Genomic DNA, 22,516 nt, shown 5'->3' with positions numbered 1-22,516 from the left:
AAGTCATGTTGAACTTGTGAACATGCTCTGTAAGATTTAAATACCAGGCTATGAGCACATTTGTTAATGTCAAAGAGGCTAATGGACACAGCAGTATATTGAAAACAATTCATGGATTGGATGTACTTATTATCATCATTATCCATGGAGAAGTTGCCCTGGATAGAGGACTAACAGAAGCTCCTCCATGTCTCTCCATGGGCTGAGGCAGGGCAAGCTCCTCAAGGCAGAGGAACAAGTCCCTGAGCTATCAGTCAAGGGTACAGGAGTACAGGGGGCATATGGGCTGCCACCTGATAAGCCTCATGGGTAAGATTAGGGCAAATGAAAGTAAGGAAAATGGTAAGCCAGTCCCAGGTGATGAAACACCAGACATCTAGAGGTCAGACTAGGTCAATACCTACTACTATACTTCAAGGAAGCAGTGCCATTTCCTGGATGACTTTTCCTTAAGAAGAGTTTTCTGACTTTTTCTGTTATTTATAAGACTCAAGATACAACCAGGGAAGAGAAGTATTTTGTTTCTTTGCTCAAGGCAGGACCCCTTCACCCTGAGGTAATGTTGGGATTCATATTTTTTTGTGCAGCCAATGACTGCTGCTCTGAGGCTCATCCCTGCCCTTGATACACTTACACTCAGATGGAACAATTCCAAATGTTGGAATTGCCAGTAAGAGCAATCAGGGCTCAGAAAAGGGAGAGGTGAAAAAGATGTGTACTAGCTGTGGACGGCTACTGGCAGGAGGGAAACCCTAAATTAGGTCCCAAATGGTGGGGACTGGGTCTAGGTCCCTACTGAAAGTCAAGTGCATTTCACTTACTCAGAGGCACAGATGAATTCTTGAAGAGGCAAAAGAAAAATTCCTCAAGAATTAATTTGCTAATTATTTTTCCTTGCTGTGGTATTACAAACATATATTAGAGCTATAATAATATATTACCTATATAAAATATGTAAGACATGTTTTACATATTTTACATATGCTTATGTGTTATGTGTACATATTTACTAGTTATAGATATCTTTGATACCCAGTGATCTATTTATTCATGTGAAGCCTTTTTTTTTTTTGCATAGGAGAACTGGGGTGTAGGCCAGGGGTATGTGTGGGGGTGGTGAGAGGACTCACCAGAGACAAAGTGGAGAGCAGAACAGGTGGATTGACTGAAATACACTGCTGAGGGGAGCAGCGGGTGAGTCAGGATAAGTCTGCTGTGCCATATGTGGGTTAGCTCCCTGGTCGGGGGTCCAACTCAGACCGTAGAGGAGATAGCGCTAGGCCATCAGGGAGGCCTGGAGCCATTTATTAACACTTGGTTATGGGGGCTTTGATTTCAGAGTGTTCATCGTGGTGCTGATTGGCATCAGCATCGCCTGGGTGCCCATTGTGCAGTCAGCACAAAGCGGGCAGCTCTTTGATTACATCCAGTCCATCACCAGTTACTTGGGACCTCCCATCGCAGCTGTCTTCTTGCTGGCTATTTTCTGTAAGAGAGTCAACGAGCAGGTGGGTATCATCCGTGCATGCCCAGAAAAGCCATTCTGGCCCAGAAACTCCCAACTGGACTTATATATTCTCTGTGGGAGGGAATTCTATTTTGAGAGATCTAAAGCAGGAATGGATGTGCTGCTGAGTGTTTGTACAGGGAAAACCTTCAGGGCCTCTCCTGGGTTCCCATTCTTTTAGACCGCCTTTTTTCCTTGCTGCAGATTTCAAACTAGTTCCCAAAGAACGATACACATTTTCTATCCAATCTTGGTGATTTTGACCTGACTGCCTGGCACTCCCTGAGAAGTCTGTGGCCCCTGGGGAGCAGTCCCAGCAGAAGACCTAGCACAGGATACCCTCCAGGGATTCCACAGTGAACTTTCCAGCTGTATTTTTTAGGGCCCAGTGTAGGATGAAGTTCTAGTGCTCAGAAGCTTATATTTAAAACAATGTAAGGTAGATGACATATACGGCTCAAAATATAAGTGGGAAGTTATTCTCAGAAAGGCTACATCAACATGGGTTGATATTGAGGGGGACAAGAGGGCATTCAAGGCAGAGACAACAGCACTGCCCAGAACTTACAGGGGCAAGTAGGTTAGGGATAAAGGTGACAGACTTACCTGGCTTCTCACCTCACTCAATATGTGTGTGTGTGTGTGTGTGTGTGTGTGTAATGGAAGACACAGCTCGAGAGGCAGTTTATCGTTAAGTTAGGAATGGCCCCTTTGAAAACCACACTAAAGAGTTTGGGTCATTAGTGGAGTGTCCTTGCAGATTTTGAAGCATCATGAAAAGAATGCGTATGTCTTCTGACTGGGGTATCTCAGCTGTCTTTGTATCCAATCAACTGCATACCGGGGGAGGTTTGGGAAGGAGTCGGGGTGCTGACTATATTGGAAACAATATAAAGATGACAAATTTTTGGCTGGAGACCACCACTTTCTCCCAGGAGAATATATGCCAGGGAAATATATACAAAAATATATGCAAATACATACAAGGGAAAGACCTTCCTAGAGTGACCCAATTTTAGATGTATAAGTCACTACCTGTGTCTTTCTTTTGTCAACCCTTGCCAACTAGGAAACAATTCCATATTTGCTGTTGACACAATATTGGGTGCACAGATAAACACCTTGAAAGATCAGAATTCAATTTGAAATGGAAATGGGAATACATTTTTGGGCTAAGTTTCAAAAGAAATTGGCTGAAGCTGGTTCACTAGGCGATTTCTAAAATACAAGTTAGAAATATGTGGCTGTGCCTCCCCGGTGGTGTAGCGGTTGAGCGCTGGCTTGCAAAGCTACCCGCAGCCTCTGCAACACCATTTCGATCCCCGGCTGCTTCCAGGCCACTGGAGGAGGGTCCCAGATGGCACACAGACCTCTCCTGCCACCCGCTGCTCCCCTCAGCTGTGTACTTCGGTCCTTCTGCCTGCTCTGCTCCCTGCTCTGGCTCTGGTGAATTCTCTCACCCTCCCGCGCTTCTGACTGTACCCAGTGCTTGTATAAATAAATAAATCTTTTAAAAAAAAATATGTGGCTAAAATCTCAGCTGGCTATTGCAGTGGACATGTGCATATTCAGTTCTGTACTGGACCAGGGCTTTCAACAGAGCTAAGAACTGGGATAGATGTAGAGGTTTTCAACTGGGGGGAGGGCAACGTTGTCCTTCTCCAGGGGACATTTGGACATGTTTGGGAATATTTTTCATTGTTATGAATTGGGAAATGCTACTGTTGAATGCTGCTAAACATTCTACAATGCACAAGACAGCCTCCCCATTCCCAAAAAAGAAGTATTCAGCCCAAAGTTCATTGTGCTGACAATGAGAAACTGGCTGAGAGTCTCCAGAGAGGAGGGTGCAGAGACTGCACCTGCAGGATGCGTCTCAGAACTGGTCCAGCACTCTATGGAAAGGTGAATCCAAAGCTTGAGGAAAAAGTCAAAAGTTTCCAGATTTTTTGAGAGCCTCTTGAGAATAAAAACTAAAAGGCTAATTGCCAAAAATGAGAAGGAAAGTCTTGCAAGTTATTTCCTCACAAACTAAAGTGAGGAAATAATTTTTTAACTAAGTAAGTGTATGGGTAATGAATAGAGAACATTTCTTCCCTTATTCATTTATTTATCTAGCTGATGCTTTCATATCCCAAATGTGGGGCTAAGTGCTATTAACAAAAAGGTTCCTTCCCTGGGCAAACTCCGGGTTCAAATGGGGACACATAGAAATGAATATATTTCACAGTGGTGTGGTCAATGCCAGCATGAAGCTGTGCCCACAGTGCTGCAGCCACAATAAGGAGGCAGTGTTCATCCATTTCTGTCTGGGGAGGTAGAGAAGGGGCATTCAAGTTAGAAGAAGGTTTCCAGGAAGGGAAGAGCGGTGCTCTCCCAGGTAGAGAGAATGACTTGTGCAAAAACCTGGGATGAATATACCTGACATGTTTTAAGAATAACTGGTGATTTAGTGTCTCTGGAACATAAAAATGTAGGGCTACCAGTGGCCTGCAAAGGAGCTATCTAGATCCAGTCTGACAAAACCCAATTTAGTTTTTTCTTGTTTCTTTGAGGAGTAACAAATTATTGATACTTCATAAGTAATTGCGTCTCAGTGTGCCTAAATTTGGAGGCTGGTGATGATGGTATATGTAGGCTGGGAGGTTCAAGTTACTTTTAAAGTTAAAGGGAATTTATAATTCAAGCTTTGAGTTGACATTCTCACCAGATCTTAGATGCATCATCCCATTATATCATAAATCATTGTTTTATGATCCAGGTAAAAGCCTATCACTGAAACACACCCACTGAAGACCTGACCTAATACTCCTAACCATATTCTGAACATCCACTGTTCTGGCTTCAGGTGACCTAGAACTATCACTTCTCTCACCTTTATTCCTGCCTCCGGCCCCTCAAGAATGCATAGTTGTTTTTGTGTGTTCAGCCTTTATGAAGCTAAAGTTTCCTTTCACAGGGAGCTTTTTGGGGGCTGATCATAGGATTCCTGATTGGAGTATCCCGTATGATTGCTGAGTTTGCCTATGGAACCGGGAGCTGCATGGAGCCCAGCAACTGCCCCACAATTATCTGCGGTGTGCACTACCTGTACTTTGCCATCATCCTCTTTGTCATTTCTGTCATCATCATTTTGACCGTCTCGCTCTTGACCAAGCCCATTCCAGATGTACATGTGAGTATCCACTTGGGAGACATGTCCACCCCTTGCTTCATGTTCATGCTGCAATACCCATCTTACTTGGCCTTGGCTCAGTTAAATATTTCACACTCATGTGACTAAAGCAGTCCACATTTGCCATTGGCTTCATGTAGAAGGACATAGGATAGGAAGTAAGGTTCTACCCCAGCAGGGTGGTATCAAGTGTGTATCTTCAGTGGGAGTTCACATTTCAGCCCAGGAGTCTTTGAATCCTGCTCCCTAAATGACAGCTCAGGTACAAGGGCATAAGATCACCTGGGTGAGCACAGGGTTGGTTCTGGTTTGGATGCTCATGTCCCAAATAGGAACTTATATTTCATATAACAGTGTGTGATCATAGCTTCCAGGGGGGCCAGCAAGGATACATATTTAGTTACAAAAATCACCACATGGGGCCTCCCCAGTGGCCAGTGGGTTGGGTGCGGCGCTGTCCACAGCCTCTGCAGCGCTGATTAGATTCCCTGCCAGCGGGGGAGAGACCCACGTGGCACAGCAGACCTTTCCTGTCTCGCCTGCTGCTCCCCTCAGCAGTGTTTTCAGTTTGTCTGCCTGTTCTGCTCCCCGCTCTGTCTCTGGTGAGTTCTCTTACCCTCCCGTGCCTCTGGCCTATACCCCAGTTCTTGTATAAATAAATAAATCTTTTTTTAAAAAGTCACCATGTGAAGTTTAATTTTCCAAATAAGATGCCAAACAGTTACCCAAAGAATGAAAGATACTTCAAGAATTATCAAAGTTTGGTTAGTTCAAAACTTTAAAAAATGGCAGTACTCTTCGTTAGCTTGAGATGTCATCTTGGTTTAGGGCTTATTCATAGCCCTCCTAATGTAGATGAAGATTACTAAGTACAGGCCATTTTTACCATGACCAATGTAGTCCGGTAACTCGACACAGTGGATATCTTCTTTCTTGGTTTCTAAAACAGAACTGAAGAGTTAATCCAAGATCGTATTTCTCCATAAAGAAGGAAAAAGTGGTTTTGTTAATCTTTTACTCACATATATAGACTCCCTAAAAATTTTTAACCTCTCTGACAAGTTTTCAAGGTCATGAAAAATAAGGAAAGAGTAGAGAACTGTCACAGGTTAGAGAAAACTAAGGAGACATGACAACTAAACCTGATATAAGATTCAAGATTAGATCCCAGAACAGAAAAATAACATGAGCAGAAAAACTCATGAACCTTGAATAAAGTCTGCAGTTTAATTAATAATATTGTAGCCATGTTATTCTTTATGTGCATTTATATACTATGGTTATATAGCATGTTAACATTAGGGGAGACTTAGTAAGAGGTATATAGGAACCCTCTCTACTATTTTTGAAAATTTTTGTTAAGTGTAAAATTGCTTAAAAAAAGTAAAAAAAAATTCAAAGCTATCAACCATAAGGTCACACAAAGATTACTTGTACAGCAGCAGAAATTCCATCGTGTTTATTTGCCAAATCTGGCTCAAATTTGTGTTATATTAATTGCTTCCTGCTGTTTCAGTCTTTAAAAGTACTGCAGCCCTAAACACATCTTAGCTCCATGCTTCCCCTTGAAGCAGAGGAAGCAAGATTATCACCAAAGAGGATGAAGTTGGGATGAACACCTGCATTGATTTTCAGACTTCAAGTTTCTGGTTTCATGTCAATCGAAACTGTGCCTCCAGCTCCATTAAATGGCTCATGATTCTTCAGATTCTCTCCCAATAAGATGGCAAACACATTATATAAAAATCTGGTCTTACATGACTGGCCTGGAGAAATGGGTGTATAGTCTTGTTTGCCAGCATCAGTGCTAAAAAGAACAATTTCATTTATCATAGGTAACAAGAATTCATTCATTTGGAACATCTCTATATTCAGAATAATCTGTTAGTCTCCAAATATGGCTGTATCATAGGGGCTCATGTGTACATGTGTATGGTTTGCATCTAAGTTTCCAGCACTTTTGGTGATGCTTTGGATGGTAACTGTTAGCTATATTCCTCTTTGTACCATTAGGCCAAATTGCTTTTCCTTTCTTGACACATGTCTCTTTATTCTCCAAATTTGTTGGTCCAAGACACTGTCTGGATCTTTTTGATAAATCTGTTCTGTTTTCCTCACAGCTCTACCGCCTGTGTTGGAGTCTGCGCAACAGCAAAGAGGAACGTGTTGACCTGGATGCAGAAGAGGAGAACTTCCAAGAAACCCCAGAGGAGACTGATGAAATAGGTGATTTATGACTCAAAACCTATTCTCAAACCCTAAAAATTTATTCCCACAGCAGCAAGACCACCGAAGCCTTCACTAAATGCCTTCATTAAAGCTCAGACCTCTATTCTAGAGGGGAATGAGGAGCTCAGTGGAGAGTGAAATGAATAAATGGATTTGGGTAAAGTTCACCCTGAGGTCTGGTCAAGAGAAGGAGGGAGATGCGGGGTCACCATAGCTCCCTCACCCCTCAGAGTTTAAAGAACTCACTGAATAGGTATGGGTGAAGAATCTGTCACCTGACCTGATTTGGAGCATGGTCAGGGCCAAAGAAAGGGTCAGAGCTCTTCTGACATAGCCTATGAACTGAAAGCAGATGGAATGAAAGCTATGGTCAGTTCTAGTGACATCAGAGGGTGATATAGAGGTTTGGGGGATCTTATGTCTTACTGGCTGACCACATCAGATTTTAAATATCAGATTTCTCTGGAAGTCCAATGAGATAATGCTTAGTCAATGCTTAGAGGTTTATCCTGATCACAGAAAAATGCTTTCCTCAACGTCTGTGTTGCAACTTTTCTTCCCTACCTTGCAGACAGTTGTGGAGATGTGTGGCATGCAGAACTCAAGGTCATGTGTGTCCTAGCATATGCTGGGCTGGAGGTCTCATCACTCCTTCAAATCGGGAGCACAGTTGCAACAGAACAAGTTCTGAGTCTGGCCACGAGGAATATCATAGAGTCCTAGTTCTGGAAAGGGTTTCAAGATCCTCTGATCTTATCACCTCCTTTTACAGACTTGTAAATTGAGGCCCAACAGGGAGAGGTTTTGCTATTGCTCTTGGTCTCTAAAGACCTTTTAGTTCTGAAACCTGTGACTCCAAGTCCTGAAAGCTGAGCACCCTGGCAGCTGACCATGGTGCTGAAAAGACAGCATTTCCCTCCCACCCCCCTCCTGCATCCCTGGAGCAGGCAGTTGTGAACATAACCCCTACTTCTTCCACCTCCAAAAATATCTCCACCTTGAGTAAGGATATTGTAGATTTGAAAGAGCATGGATGAGGAATATTTCTTATTGGGCTGGTCAGAGAACCCAATGCCTTGCTACTCTTTTCTCATTCTCCCATTTGGGTGGAATGAGACAAAATTGAGGGGAGCAAGGATGCTTGCCTTTTTTTCTCATGTATGTTAGAGAAAAAAAAGAATGGAAGGAGACTAACACTTCTCAAACCTATTACTGGCTTTCTCCCATGAAACCTTGTAATGAAGAAAGTATTATTTACCTAGGTTCATATGTGTGTGTGTATGTGTATATATATATATATATATATATATATATATATATATATACACATATATATAGGGAGAAAGAGGTGAATTACCAAGATTGTAAGTTGGATTTTGTTCCCAGTTCTGCTATATTTATATGCTAGCTCATGAAGGTTCTTTCCAATTCTGAAAGCATCTGACTCTTAAAACATGATAGAGTGGAGACTAGTTGTTCTTAATCTGAGATCCTCTCTCTCTCTCTCTCTCTCTCTCTCTCTCTCTCTCTCTCTCTCTCTCTCGTTTTGTTTTTGAATTTATGTAGCATTTGGATTACATAATTTTTTTGTGTTTTGGAGATGTAGGATCTCCCACTTCAGGTGTTATTACTACACCACCCCACCACCAAAGCACCCATAGTCCATCCCCATGGTCATTTGTGTTCCCTCCCCAGACATGAGATTCTAAGATAGATGTATCTGCCTCCAGTGCCACATTTGGGCTCAGGGGAGAAAATCACTTCCCTTGGAGGGCATCTACTTTGAATGGCAGCACTAGTTGGATGGTTGATTCAGCAGCATTGATATACAATATCAGATTTTAAGCCCTGTAAATGTTAATGAGCACATCGCTGTATCAGGTATTATTCAACCCAATCCCTGTCACATGGTTGGTACTGGTATGAAGATTTGTAATTTCCAGGTGTGCACAATGAAATTCTGAGTCGTGCCAGTTTCATTTCTTTCCAATGAAGTAGAGAACAGATGTGTGTCTATGTTTCTGAAGTGAATTTTTCATGTCCTTCATATGTCAGTGTTCCCCAGTCCATTATTAACATTTATCTCCCCCCCAAAAATGATTATTTTTGTTTGAGTCTGATTGATCTAAATCCAAATACATTTGCATTGGGCCTGATAGAGATAAAATGTAGTCTAGATAATCTTAAGGATGTAGGGTCCATCTGTTAACATCATCTTAAAATAATTAAGTTCATGCAAACACTTGGTACCATTTCCATTACTGCAAACAAGAAAATTGGGAAGTGTCCTCAGGATGGCAACTGTTCCATGTGTGGCATCTCCCCTGGAAACCTTATGTAGTGCTTTCTACTTCTGTATCAAGCAACTCTTTTATCCCTTTCCCCTAATGCAGAAGCTCCTGAGAACAGAGGATGCTGCAGGAAGGTCTATGACATGTTTTGTGGCCTGGACCAACAGAAGGGGCCTAAGATGACAAAAGAAGAGGAGGCAGCCATGAAGTTGAAGATGACAGACACCTCTGAGAAGCCTTTGTGGCGAACGATAGTGAACATCAATGGCATCATCCTGCTGGCTGTGGCCGTCTTCTGCCATGCATATTTTGCCTGAGCCCTGCCTTCCCCTGCAGGCTGTGCTCTCAAGGGCTGGACTCCTTACTCTGTCTCCCTTTAGTCCCATTCTGTGATGTTCTAGGGAAACCAACTAGTTGAAAATTTTGCCCTGGTTGATAAATGTGTACATGTGTAATTACATGATAACTGGAGAAAGGAATATTAATTTTGCTGTTAACTTATTTGAGGCCAGTGTGATATAATCAACTGTATATACTAAAGCTGCAGAAGGAAAGTTCATTCATCCTTGTTTAAGAAAAGGCAGGCTGAGAAAATGGAATCTCCATGACATCTGATGCCAGGTTCAACATGTCAATTTTGTCTGAGGTCTTTGAATATTGTTTCAAAAGTTGTGGTCTCCCTGGTTACTGTCTCTTGCTCTATCTGACATCATCCTCATCATCATTTTTTAAAGGAAAAAAAGTCTCATTGCATCCCTGTCAGGTTTTTCCTACCACACTCATAAAATCAATCTGAGAAGCTGATGAATGCATTGAAGCTGAGGGTGGGAGCTTAATGCCAAGCTGAGCCAAGCATTGGTGCACACTTGGAGATGTTCTGGGTGTTTGCTCAAGGAGAGACTTGGGAAGAGCAGTACTTTCTTGGGAAGGACCAAGGCATCAGCCTAAGATCAGTATGGAAAGCAGATAATCTTGAGTCAAGATTTTCTGGTCTTATAAATGTCCTTTGTAGATGCCTAGAGTTTGGGGTTTTATTCATTTTGACATTTACTGTGCCTGGGATGTCTTAGACATTCAACAGTATTTGTGGATTTAATGAATTACATGGGCGTTCATTTATAAACAACTGTTTTATCTTTACGAAGGCCCGATCCTTGGCTAACCTTTCATTGTGGCTGCACAGAGTAGGCAATCTGGCATCTTAAAGAATTGGAGTGTGCTTTCCAGAGGCTGCTCTTCCCCATGGTGTGGATGTTGACCATCAGACTTAGAAGTTGGCTCTGTGTCATGCAGTAGAGCAAATGCCCCTCTCGGGAGGCATCTCTCTTCTTAAAGCAGCCACCCTCTCCTGAAACATGGGGACAATTCCTCCTCCCAGTGAGTTCATGGAACCACAGCCCCTCCTTTTTTTAGGTGTCTTAGTAGGTGATCATGCTTAGGGTAAGTGGTCGGTGGAACCTCTCCATAATTTTAACTGAGAGGAGTGCATTTCTTGTTGTGTCTGTTTTCTAGGTGAATATTTTTAAAAATAATTTAAATTTAGTTGATTAAATTTGATTCCTCTCATTCCACCTATGAAATCTCAATTATATTATAATCCCATTGAAGTTAAGAAAAAGTCATGATGTTAGAATCAACTGATTTCAGGCTAGCTGAGAAAAGAGCTGGGTTCTAAGGTCCCATGGAATTGAGATTGGTTCCTGGGTGTTAAAATGATTCAGCAGGTGAAGGAATGGTTTGATCTTATGGAAGGAAGGAGAACAGAGAACAGAGAATGCTGTTTGTGCCCTCAGAGCCTCCTTCAGCTCGGTGGAAACGAGGGGAGAGCAGGGAATTTCAGAAGGCCAGCATTTCTCAGAGTGTTTAGTTTGGGGGAGTTTGTGGTTTTCTTGAGCTTTGACAGGACAAAAGGGGAGGACTGAAAACTGGTGGATAGAGTGGGTGCAACATATCTGGATTGTCCAAGCTCTGTTTCTGGCTCTGCCAATGACTTACTGTATATTGTGGTAAATTATTTTGTCTCAACTGTGTATTTTTCTCTTTGAAAAAATGGGAACCTTGGTGCTTATAGTATCAACCCACCTCCTCTGGTTGTGACAATGTTACTTCGAAAAGTGGGTGGGAGATACTTCCATGAAAGGTACCATACAGATGTTATTTTAAACTGAAATTAGTCTTGAAAATTGAAATGTTACTTTGATAAAATAAAAATGTTAAGAAACCATAACATCCTGATTTTCTGTTCTCTAGAGATTCTGAACAAATATCAAACCTGGGTGAACTTTAGTTGGCACAAGATCTGGAGTAGGAAGTAGGAGCCAGGACAGTTGAGAATAGAACCTAGCAACTTGAACAATTAAAAAATATATACACCGGGCCTCCCCGGTGGCGCAGCGGTTGAGCGCTGGGTTGCGAAGCTGCCCGCGACCTCTGCGGCGCCAGTTCGATCCCCGGCTGCTCCCCGGCCACTGGAGGAGGGTCCCACATGGTGCGCAGACCTCTCCTGCCGCCCGCTGCTCCCCTCAGCAGTGTACTTCGGTCCTTCTGCCTGCTCTGCTCCCCGCTCTGGCTCTGGTGAATTCTCTCACCCTCCTGCACTTCTGACTGTACCCAGTGCATGTACAAACAAACAAACAAACAAACAAATAAATAAAAATACATGCCTCATTTAAAAAAAAATAAAAAAAATATATATACACCAAAGTTTGGAGATGACTCCAACCTCAAAACTTCTAGTAAATATGAGGTGAGTAACTCTACTCACTTAAGTCCTGTTAGATGCATCATGTCCTGTTAGAACAGACCAGCCACATGGTAACCAGGACCAATAAGTGATGAAGTGTGCTAAAATAATTTCAGGGTACAAGAAAGAGTTATTCTTTACATAAAATTGAAGGTGGTATTGTGGTACAGAATGGTTACTTATTAATGGTCAGTTTTTAGAATTGAAAAATCATGCCCATCAGGCCAAAAATGTCTTTATAAATGAAAGATATTTCAAAAGGAATCTCTCAAAATCAGAGGACAAGTTTTCTTCCCTGCAGCATTAAGATGGTCCTGAGCCTTTGACCTACCTGGGCTTATGTCTATGTAGCTGAGCCAAGCATTGGTGCCCACTTAGAGAAATTTCTACCTCTGAAATCCAACTAGAATATACTCTTTGCTAGTGCTAAAGTCACCATCTCCTAAAAGATGTTCTATAGCTTATCTGCTTCATAAAAGCAAACCTTGGGAGAAAAACACACGAGCTTAGTTGGAGAAGAGAGGTTTCTTACAGCTCCTTCCCTGCTAATCTCTAAATCAGACTTTAGTAAATGAAGGTGTCAGTTGCCTCAATGAGTTTGTGTGACTGGAATTTGGCAGGTGAGTTTCATCCGGCCAGCTCTGTTTGAAAGGCTCTGAAGAATTCAGGTGAGTGTTGCTCAGCCCCAGAACTCCATCTCACGTCCCTACCCCAGCTTACTTTTATAGTCTTAGCAGTAATTCAAGATAGCTTCAGTTTTGCAGTCAGATTTCTGGGGTTTGTTTTGATTTAGTTTTGTCCCTTCACATTCTAGACGAGTGAAATAATTTGTTATTTGTCTTTCTTGTTGGTCTTCTTTTGCTTAGTATAATCCCTTCCAGTTCCATCCTTGTTGTCAGGGATGGCAAAATTTCATCTTTTTTTTTTTTAAATTGAGTATTCCCTTTCTCATATAACACACATCTTTTTAAACCACTCATCTGTCATTGGGCACTTATGTTATTTCCATACCTTGGCTATTGTAAATAGTGCTGCCATGAAGACAGGAATGTGTGTACCACTTCAATATAAAGTTTTTGTGTTCTTCAGAGAGATACAAAGGTGTCTTTTAAACCTACGTATAGTCTTCTGTAGGGGAGGAGGAGAGAGTGGGGTGAGAGGGTTGGAGAGAGGAGCACAGGGGACTGTGGTGATGGAACATGGGTGACTTGGGGAAGGAGATTCTATGGGGACTCAATCTGAGGGGGGTGGGGGGAAGCAAATATCATCTAAAAAATGTTAAAAAATGATAAATGTTAAAACAAAAAATGAAAAAGACCCCCCAAAAAATAAATACATAATTCTAAGTTATATAAAAAAAATAAACCTATGTGTAGTCTTAGGGCTAGATAACCATAGAGATGGTTTTTATTTAGTAAGTCAAAAGAAATCAGAAATAAAGACAGAGAAATATATATAATTAACAATGTCAATCAATAAATTAATGTTAACATCTAAAATTAGATTGTGATCATTTTAGTACATCTTTGAATATCCTAAAATATACTGAGTAATACACTTTTGAAAGGTACATTTTATGATATGTAAATTGGAGCTTAATAACATGTTTTTAAAAATCCAATTGCTTGCTATTGTAACAGTTAGTGGGGGATGGCTTTATTAAAGCATAAGATAATGATTTCCAGCAAATTCATAAAAGTATTTACACAGGCATTTCCAGCTCATCTTCCCTAAACTATTAGAGATATTTCTATCTTCCAGGTCTTTGAGGTCACTGAAGGCAAAAGGAGGTCACAATGTGAGGCAGAATTGGGAAAGGCATTCCTTCTAAGTGGTAGTCTCTGGAAGCTGCTGAAAGCATATACAAGGTAAAGTAATCTGCTTGGTGAGCTACTAAAAAAAGAAGTATTTAGACCTGGTAATCCTAGTTTACACACATAGAATCATCTCACTGACTTCTAAATGACCAACTCTTTCTTTCTTGACCCAAAGGAACAAGAAAAGCAAAAACTGAGATCTAGAGCCATATCATTCAATAAAATCACCAACTGCTTTTCTCCCTTTTGCAGCACAAGAAATTATAAAAATGAAAAATCAATAAAAATATTGAATTGCCTGATAAATAGTCTAATGGCTCAGACAGAGTTCAGGCATAATAGGCGTGGATGAAAACTGCCACTGCCAGGAGCACGATGGCATTGAGGTTCACAACAGTCCTCCATAGGGGCTTCTCAGATGTGTCTGTCAGCTTCTTTCTCTGGGCTTCTTTTTCCTCTTCAGTCAGCTTGGGGGCTTTCTTTGGCAGACCACAGAATAAGTCATATGTCTTCCTCAGACATCCACGAGTTTCCTCAGGCTCACCTGAAACAAAGATAAAACATGTTCATAAAACCTGGGAAAGAAGCTCCTGTCAGTGCAGCACAGATGACTGAAGAATGGCTGCAACACTTCAGTGTTAGAGGCATCCCCAGGAAAATGTAGATTAGCTTGAATATATAAAGATAGAAAACTTTTGTAGAAAACTTTTGTATAAAGCCCAATAAACAAAGACAGTGACAAACTGGGAGAAAACATTTGCATCTTATGCCAAAGAGTTTAATATCCTTCATATGTAATGGGTTTCTAAAAATAAAGAACACCAAACTATAAACAGCCCATGAAAACATACTTAAGAGATGAATCAAGAGTTCAAAGACAGACAGCCCTTAAGCTCACTCAAAAAAAAAAAAAAAAAGAGAAATTTCTATGGTGATGATGCACGAGTGGTGGAATTGGTGGTGGAAATTCCGGGAACTACAACTGAGAAAAGAAAGCAAACATTGTACAAAAATGAACAATGATGTAAAATATATATAATAATTATTTTTTTAATGCAAAAAAAGAAATTTAAATTGAAAGTACCCTGAGATAGTCATCTATCCTGACAGGAATTCCAGCTTTTTTTTTTTTTTTAGAGGCATGTTTTATTTATTTATTTGTTTTGTTTGTTTTTGTTTTTGTTTATACAGGCACTGGGTACAGTCAGAAGCGCGGGAGGGTGAGAGAATTCACCAGAGCCAGAGCGGGGAGCAGAGCAGGCAGAAGGACCGAAGTACACTGCTGAGGGGAGCAGCGGGCGGCAGGAGAGGTCTGCGCGCCATGTGGGACCCTCCTCTGGTGGCCGGGGAGCAGCCGGGGATCGAACCGACGCCGCAGAGGCCGCGGGCAGCTTCGCAACCCAGCGCTCAACGGCTGTGCCACCGGGGAGGCCCAGAAATTCCAGTTTCATGCTATATTCATGGGTCTGTGTAGAAGCAGTTACTCTTACATATTGCTTCTAGGAAGCATGAAGAGAATTTTGGCAGAATACAGTAGTATTGCAGAGGCATTCACCCATCGACCACCAGCTCAAGCTTCTCAAAATCTCCCCCAAAAGTACACTGGCAAAACAACAGAAGTACTGGACCTCCCCTGGTGGCGCAGCGGTTGAGCGCTGGGCTGCGAGGCTGCCCGCAGCCTCTGCAGTGCTGGTTCGTTCCCCGGCCACCGGCGAGGGTCCCACAAAAAAAAAAAAAAAAAAAAACAAAACAAAACAAAAAAAAAAAAAAACGGAAGTACTGAACACAAGGCTATTTGTTGCTGCATTAGAAAATAGCACAACCAGGGCCTCCCCGGTGGCGCAGCGGTTGAGCGCTGGGTTGTGAAGCTGCCCACGGCCTCTGCGGCGCCTGTTCGATCCCCAGCTGCTCCCCGGCCACCAGAGGAGGGTCCCACATGGCGCGCAGACCTCTCCTGCTGCCCGCTGCTCCCCTCAGCAGTGTACTTCGGTCCTTCTGCCTGCTCTGCTCCCCGCTCTGGCTCTGGTGAATTCTCTCACCCTCCCGCGCTTCTGACTGTACCCAGTGCATGTATAAACAGAACAAACAAACAAATAAACAAATAAATAAATAACATGCCTCTATAAAAATAAATAAAAAACTTAATAAAAAAAAAAGAAAATAGCACAACCAAACATAGCAAGCTGACCATAGATCTGAGACACACAGCAGAGGAGGGGAGGAAGAGTCAAAACAGGGAAGGGAAGGACAGAAGAGATGGCCCATGGGTGCTATGGCGGTGGGAGAAATATGGGGACAACACCTGAGGGGAGAAATCAAATACTGTACAAAAAAGATCAATGATCTAAGAAAATAAATCTAAAAATAAAGAAAATTTAGAACATATTTCTAAACTGTGTAATAATACACATATATTTCTCTCTTATTAAAAAAGATTTATTTATACAAGAGCTGGGGTACAGGCCAGAGGCACAGGAGGGTGAGAGGATTCACCAGAGACAGAGTAGGGAGCAGAACAGGAGGATCTACTGAAATACGCTGCTGAGGGGAGCAGCGGGTGAGAGAGGAGAGGCCTGCCGTGCCATGTGGGTATCTCCCTGGCCGGCTGGGAATTGAACCTGCGCTGCAGAGGCTGCAGAAAGCTTCACAGTGCTGTGCTCAACCTGCTGCGCCACCAGGGAGGCCCCCCACATATATTTCTAAACAAAACACTTCTAATGTAAGTCTGTGAAAAAACACAATTTCTATTTATTTAGAAAGAATCATGAAAATTCTATAAATTAAAAAATGAGATGAGGCAAAAGCATTACCTTGAAGGATATGTAGTTTCATTATACATGTTAGAAGAGAGGAAAGTTCTAGTTCCAGAGCGGCAGCATAGAAAGAACCTGAATTCTGCCTACAGACAAAAGAAATCTACAACTTTATCAATGAAATCATTTACTGGAGAGAAAACTTGAAAGCCAGGTAAATAGAGCTTCTATAGCAAAGGTAGGAAAGGACCTCAAAGATGTGGAACTTTTCCTTGGGGAATAAGAGAAGGGTTGTGTCCTACATTGGGTACCCCAACCCTGTTACCCAGCTCACCAGAGACATGTGCCTGGAGCCCCAGTACTGAATTCCGGCAGGAAATTTGCCCAGGGAAATCAAAACCTTATAGGGAATGGAGAACCCTCTCTTAAAAGGTGCTTGCACAAACTCAGTTGTCCTGAGAACCAGAGCAGTAACAAAAAAATGCATGAAAAATGCATGAATCATAGGTGAAGATATAGCATCTGCTGAGAGGCAGGAAGCTTCAGGGACAATCCCTGGGTTGGAGTCACTGGCAGGCACCTTGGCAACCTTGCTAATACCAATGCTGGTGAACACCATTTGGAACACTCCCCCACAGGCTATCTGAGCCTGTGGGTGGTCCCCACTGAGAGCTCCATCCACTCCTGCAAGACAGAAACCAACCATACGCAAGAGCCTTCCAGAAAGCTGAAAAAAAATCACAAGTATGTGGGGGTTAAGCAACATGCTGTTGAAGAACTATTGGGTCAATGAAAAAATTAAAGTAGAAATTAAAAAAATCCATGGATACAAATGAAAATAAAAATACTATGTAATAAAGTCTTTGGGATGCATTGCAAGTGGTATTAAGAGAAAAATTGGTAGTAATACAATTTTATTTCACAGTTGTATCTCAAAGAACCAAGAAACAGCACAAATAACAATCCAACATTACCTCTAAAAAAACTAGAAAAGTATCAACAAAGCCCAATGTCAGTAGAAGAAAAGGAAAATAAAAACCTGAATGGAAAGCAATGAAATAGAGATCAAAAAGATAATACTAAAGAGTGATGACACCAATTACTAGTTCTTTGAGAAAATAAACAAAATTGACAAACCTTTAGCTAGACTCACTGAGAAAAAAACTCAAATCAGAAATGAGAGAAGAAATTACAAGGATAACACAGAAAAAGATAAAGATGTATAAAAGATACTAGGAATATCTATATGCCAACGGACTGGACAGTTGGAAGAAATGCATATGTTGTTAGAACCATGAAGAAAAAAATCTGAATAGACTGGTCATTAGTAAGGAAATTAAAATAGTAATAAAAACCTCCCAAGAAACACAAGTTTGGGATAGACAGCTTCATTGGTGAATTCTACCTGGTATTCAAAGAAGATATAATACATAATGTTCTCAAACTCCTCCAAAAATTGAAAAGGAGAGAACACTCTCCAACTTAATTTATGAGGCCAGCACTACCTTAATACCAAAACTAGACAAAGATTTCACAAGGAGGGAGGGAGGGAGAAAGAGAAGGAGGGAGAAAGGAAAAAAGGCAGATAAGAAAGCTAGAAACCAAAAAAAAAAAAAAAAAGCTAGAAACTAATATCTGATGAACATAGCTATAAAAATCATCAACAAAATATCAGAAAACAGAATTAAACATATATAAAAAGGATCACACACCATGAACAACTGGGATTTGTTCCAGGGATATAAGGATGGGCCAGGATACACAGATCAATCTATGTAATATATCATGTGAATAAAAATAAGGATAAAAATCATATGTTCATCTCAATAAATGCAGAAAAAGCATATCACAAGCTCCAGTATCCAGTTATAATAAAAGATCTCAATGAAGTGTGTATAAAAGGAATACACTTAAACATTACAAGGAAGACTTATATGACAAATCTGTAGTTAACACCATGAAAAACTAAAAGCTTTTCTATGAACATGAGGAACAAAACAAGGATGTTCACTCTCACCATAAGTAATCAACATAGTGCTGGAAGTCCTAGTCAGAGTAATTAGGCAAGAGAATGAAATAAAAGATATCTAAATAGGCAGGGAAGAAATAAAACTGTCACTATTTGCAGATGACATGATATTATACATAGAAACCCCTTAAATCTGAATGAAGTAATCCTCAATTTAAGTTAGGAAAAAAAACAGAATAAACCAAAATATTGTAAAAGGAAGGGTATACAAGTAAGAACAGAAAGTAATGAGGTTAAAAAGAAAAGGGTAATACTGAAGACTACAAAATCACTCATTCAAAGGTATATATACACTCCTATGATATATTCATTCATCACTATTGACAATAGCTAAATTGTAGAAATAATGTATAAGTGCCCAATGACAGAGCAGTAGATTAAGAAGATACAGTATATAATCGATGGAATACTGTTCAGTTATTTAAAAAAAAAGGATGTACTCTTGTCATTTGTGACAATATGGATGAAACTGGAGTGGATTATGTTAAGTGAAATAAACCAAAAGGAGAAAGACAAATATTAGATGATTTCATGCATGTGTGGAATATAGAGAAACAGAACAAAGGAACTGACAAAACTAAAGCAAACCCAACTCCAACTGAAACCAAATAATCAGTGCACCATTCAGAACAACATACACAAAAGTGCTAAAATTCAGTGGTTTTAAAAATATCAGGTAAATAAAGAACCATCGGGACTGATGCTGAAGAAATAAATGTTCATGCAGGAAATGAGATTCCAATTAGTTTTGAAGAATAGGCTTTTTCCCTCTCCCTTGAAGAGCAGGTAGAACTTTTCTAGGGAGTTTAATATATGTGAGAGGAAAGGGAAGAAATCTACCCTGGCTGGAATGGAGGCTGTTGTACTGGAGAGAAGGTAAGAAATAGGTTTGGAGAAGAAGAGGGGACTGATGTTTAATTGTAACCAATCAAGACTGACGTGTTGAACATTTAATAAGTGAGAATGAGCAGAAGAGATTGATACCAATTTTCACCTCAGGACTGGAACACAGATCCATAGAGGGGTGGTGGCTAGATGGACAGACAGATTGATGGACAGGCCGAGTGTAGGCCGAGTCCAATCAGGCCGAGTCCAGATTGATGGACAGGCCGAATGGGTAGATTTCATATGTAACAAATTGTGTTATTTGTTGGGAAGGTAAGATTTTAAAGTCTGATTTTTAAGAAATTGAGTTTAGTAGTATTTTAAAAACCAATTCAGGGAGAGAGGTTCTACATGAAAATCAAATGTATATATTACCTTCATCACCATCATCATCTTCTTCCTGTCTTTTCTCATCTGCATCTAAATCAATTCGTTCTTCTGTACTGTTCCGGAGAGCCCAGCAAAGGCGATACAGCTAGCCAGAGACCACAGACCAGAATATTAGTGATAGGCAGATGTGCACATGATAGAATTGTACATTTGTTTATTGTATAGTTAAAAAAGAGAGGAAGAAACAGCACGGGAGAGTATAGGTAACCAAGAAAATGTCTCTACCACACTCATTCATGAAAATATGCCAACCAGGTATCCTATAGCAAAGTTATGGTTTTACCTTCCAATGGTATTGTGAAGTTTTTGTTTTTTTTAAATGGTGAAATCCATTTCCTAATCTTTTGCTTTATTCATTGGTGCTTTGTACATATTAGGAGCAATTTGACAGGTGAATGAATGGATGACAATATCTTAAGTTCCTTCTAACTCTTGTGATACTATGATGCCATTGCTTGGGACTTGTATACCAAATGCTTTAGAAGGCAAAGAATCCTTATTTTAAAATGAGTACAAATCTATTACTCATGGGTCCCCCTGGTGGCACAAGGAGTTTTGTCTCAGCACTATGCAGCTTTTGGCAGCCACTGCAGCATGAGTTCCATCTCCAGCCAAGGAGGTGACCCACATGGTGCAGCAGACCTCTCCTGTCTCGCCCGCTGCTCCCCTCAGCAGTGTATCTCAGTTGATCTGCCTGTTCTGCTCCCACTCTGTCTCTGGTGAATCTGTTCACCCCCCCCCCAAACCTCTGGCCTACACCCCAGCTCTTGCATGCATAAATAAGTCTTTAAAAAAATTAAAAAAAATCTATTACTCAGTACTTACATGTATATCAGGAATGGGTTTTGTTAACAGGGAAATTCCCAGGACAACTAATGCAGAAATAGCAGAGAGAATGATAGCAAAGTACAGATAGTGCACTCCACAGATGATCTTGGGACAGTTACTGGCAGCTAAGCAACTTCCTGTTCCATAGGCAAATTCAGCAATCATACGAATAAGGCCAATCACAAGTCCGATCATTAGACCCCAGAAGGCTCCCTGCAAAAGAAACAAGAACAAAATAAAAATGATGACAAGTTCATTCAATTAAGTCATAATTATCATCTTACCTGCTTTCTCCAGTAAGGACAAACGAATGACAAACCTTGACCAAAACAAGGAAAAGTTGCACATTTATGTGTTTATTAATGGATGGTTGCTCTCTGTGGTTCTGAAACATCATTGCATTGTTGGTTCTCCAACTCTAGGACAGTGCTACTACCCTGACCCAAGCTGAAATTTACCTTGCTTTTGATTTTATATATACATGTATACACACACACATATATATGTACATATATATTAAACTTGTGATTTATTTTGTAGAATGAACATAACTGACTTATGTTACACAATTGCAGAATTGATACTAGATGATTTTGACAGCCTTGTTAGGTTTTTTTTAAGATTTATTTTATTTATGCATAAAGAGCTGGGGTGTAGTCCAGAAGTGCAGGGGTGGGGTGAGAGGACTCACCAGAAACAGAACAGGGAGCAGAACAGGCAGATTGACAGAAACACACTACTGAGGGGAGCAGGGGGCGAGACAGGAGAGGTCTGCTGTGCCATGTGGGTCACCTCCCTGGCCGAGGATCGAACTCGTGCTTCAGAGGCTGAAGATAGCTTTATAGTACTAAGACTTAACCCCTTGCATGACCAGGGAGGCCCCAGCCTTGTTAAGTTTTTGACAATTAAAAGCATTTTTTTTCCTGAGAAGTTGGTGGGTGTGGAAACATGTGTCCCTTGCTCCCCTGATTAAAATTTGTGTTTATAGATGTAAAAATCCTCAACAAAATCTTAGCAAACTGAATTCAACAATATTTAAAAGGGTCATACACTAGTGAGAATCAAGAATTGTGCTTGACCGCAACTGAAGAATGGTACAAGTAGAGTTGAAAAGATGCTTTTTGCTATCAGTGAAAGAATTTTTTTCTCATTCCAGAGGGAAAATATTTCCCAATTTTAACTCACCTGTTCATTGACTCTTTTACAGAAGATAGCAAGCAGGAAGACAACTGCAATTGGAGGTCCAAGGTAGCTAGAAATTGATTCTACATAGTGGATCAGTTGTCCATTATTAGATACCTCTACTAATGGGACCCACAGAATGCTGATGACAATTAATATAACGGTAAATATCCTGGGAAGAAAACAAAATGATTTAAAGATCAAACAAAAGTATAAATGGTACCTCTATTGTTCCTTTAGTTCTTGAATCATTCTTGAGGCCATTCATTGGTTTTCCAAATAAAATCAAGTTCCTGGGCCTTACATGAAGTCATGCCATGCATCATGGTTATCTGTAGTACAATGTCAATAAATTGTCTACAACTAGTCTGAGTATGATGCCTAGAACACAGTCAGGATTCAATCACTAACACCCTTTCTCCTTGTTATCGTCACTGGAAAGCAAATCTGGACCTCCCTTGCTCTCTTATCTTTACTTGTTTTCTATCTCACATGAAATAAAATCCACAGTCTTGTTTTTGCTCAAATGACCTTGCATCCCCTTGCCTCTGGTCACCTGTCTGAACTTGTTTCCCCTCACTTTTCTACTGCTCTTCATGTACAAGCCTCACCTCTTGTCCTCAAACACACCACACATGTGACTGCTGTAGGAATGCAGTACTTACTGTTCCTGCCCCACACAGCCAT

The 22,516-nt window shown here is 40.9% G+C and overlaps 2 protein-coding genes across 2 annotated transcripts in view; one reads left to right on the top strand and one right to left on the bottom strand.

Annotated features, from left to right (window-relative positions):
• The window catches only part of SLC5A1 (solute carrier family 5 member 1), a gene marked incomplete at its 3' end in the record, with an annotated part of 57,954 nt that extends 48,435 nt beyond the window's left edge, over positions 1 to 9,519 (top strand). Inside the window, exons 12-15 of the mRNA XM_084253922.1 lie at positions 1,340 to 1,508; positions 4,467 to 4,682; positions 6,803 to 6,908; positions 9,305 to 9,519. Of these exons, the coding sequence (XP_084110048.1) occupies positions 1,340 to 1,508; positions 4,467 to 4,682; positions 6,803 to 6,908; positions 9,305 to 9,519 (706 nt within the window). The remainder of the gene's footprint in view (positions 1 to 1,339; positions 1,509 to 4,466; positions 4,683 to 6,802; positions 6,909 to 9,304) is intronic.
• A 4,572-nt stretch (positions 9,520 to 14,091) lies between these two features.
• The window catches only part of LOC311184321 (solute carrier family 5 member 4), a gene marked incomplete at its 3' end in the record, with an annotated part of 36,660 nt that continues 28,235 nt past the window's right edge, over positions 14,092 to 22,516 (bottom strand). Inside the window, exons 12-15 of the mRNA XM_084254212.1 lie at positions 21,833 to 22,001; positions 20,645 to 20,860; positions 19,805 to 19,904; positions 14,092 to 14,306 (exon numbers count right to left, since the gene is read on the bottom strand). Coding sequence (XP_084110338.1) covers positions 14,092 to 14,306; positions 19,805 to 19,904; positions 20,645 to 20,860; positions 21,833 to 22,001 — 700 coding nt within the window. The remainder of the gene's footprint in view (positions 14,307 to 19,804; positions 19,905 to 20,644; positions 20,861 to 21,832; positions 22,002 to 22,516) is intronic.

The sequence above is a fragment of the Talpa europaea genome (assembly GCF_964194135.1).
Source record: "Talpa europaea genome assembly, chromosome: 14".
NCBI lineage: Eukaryota > Metazoa > Chordata > Mammalia > Eulipotyphla > Talpidae > Talpa > Talpa europaea.
The sequence above is the reverse complement of the archived record's forward strand: the minus strand, read 5'-3'. Positions and strand labels throughout refer to the sequence as shown.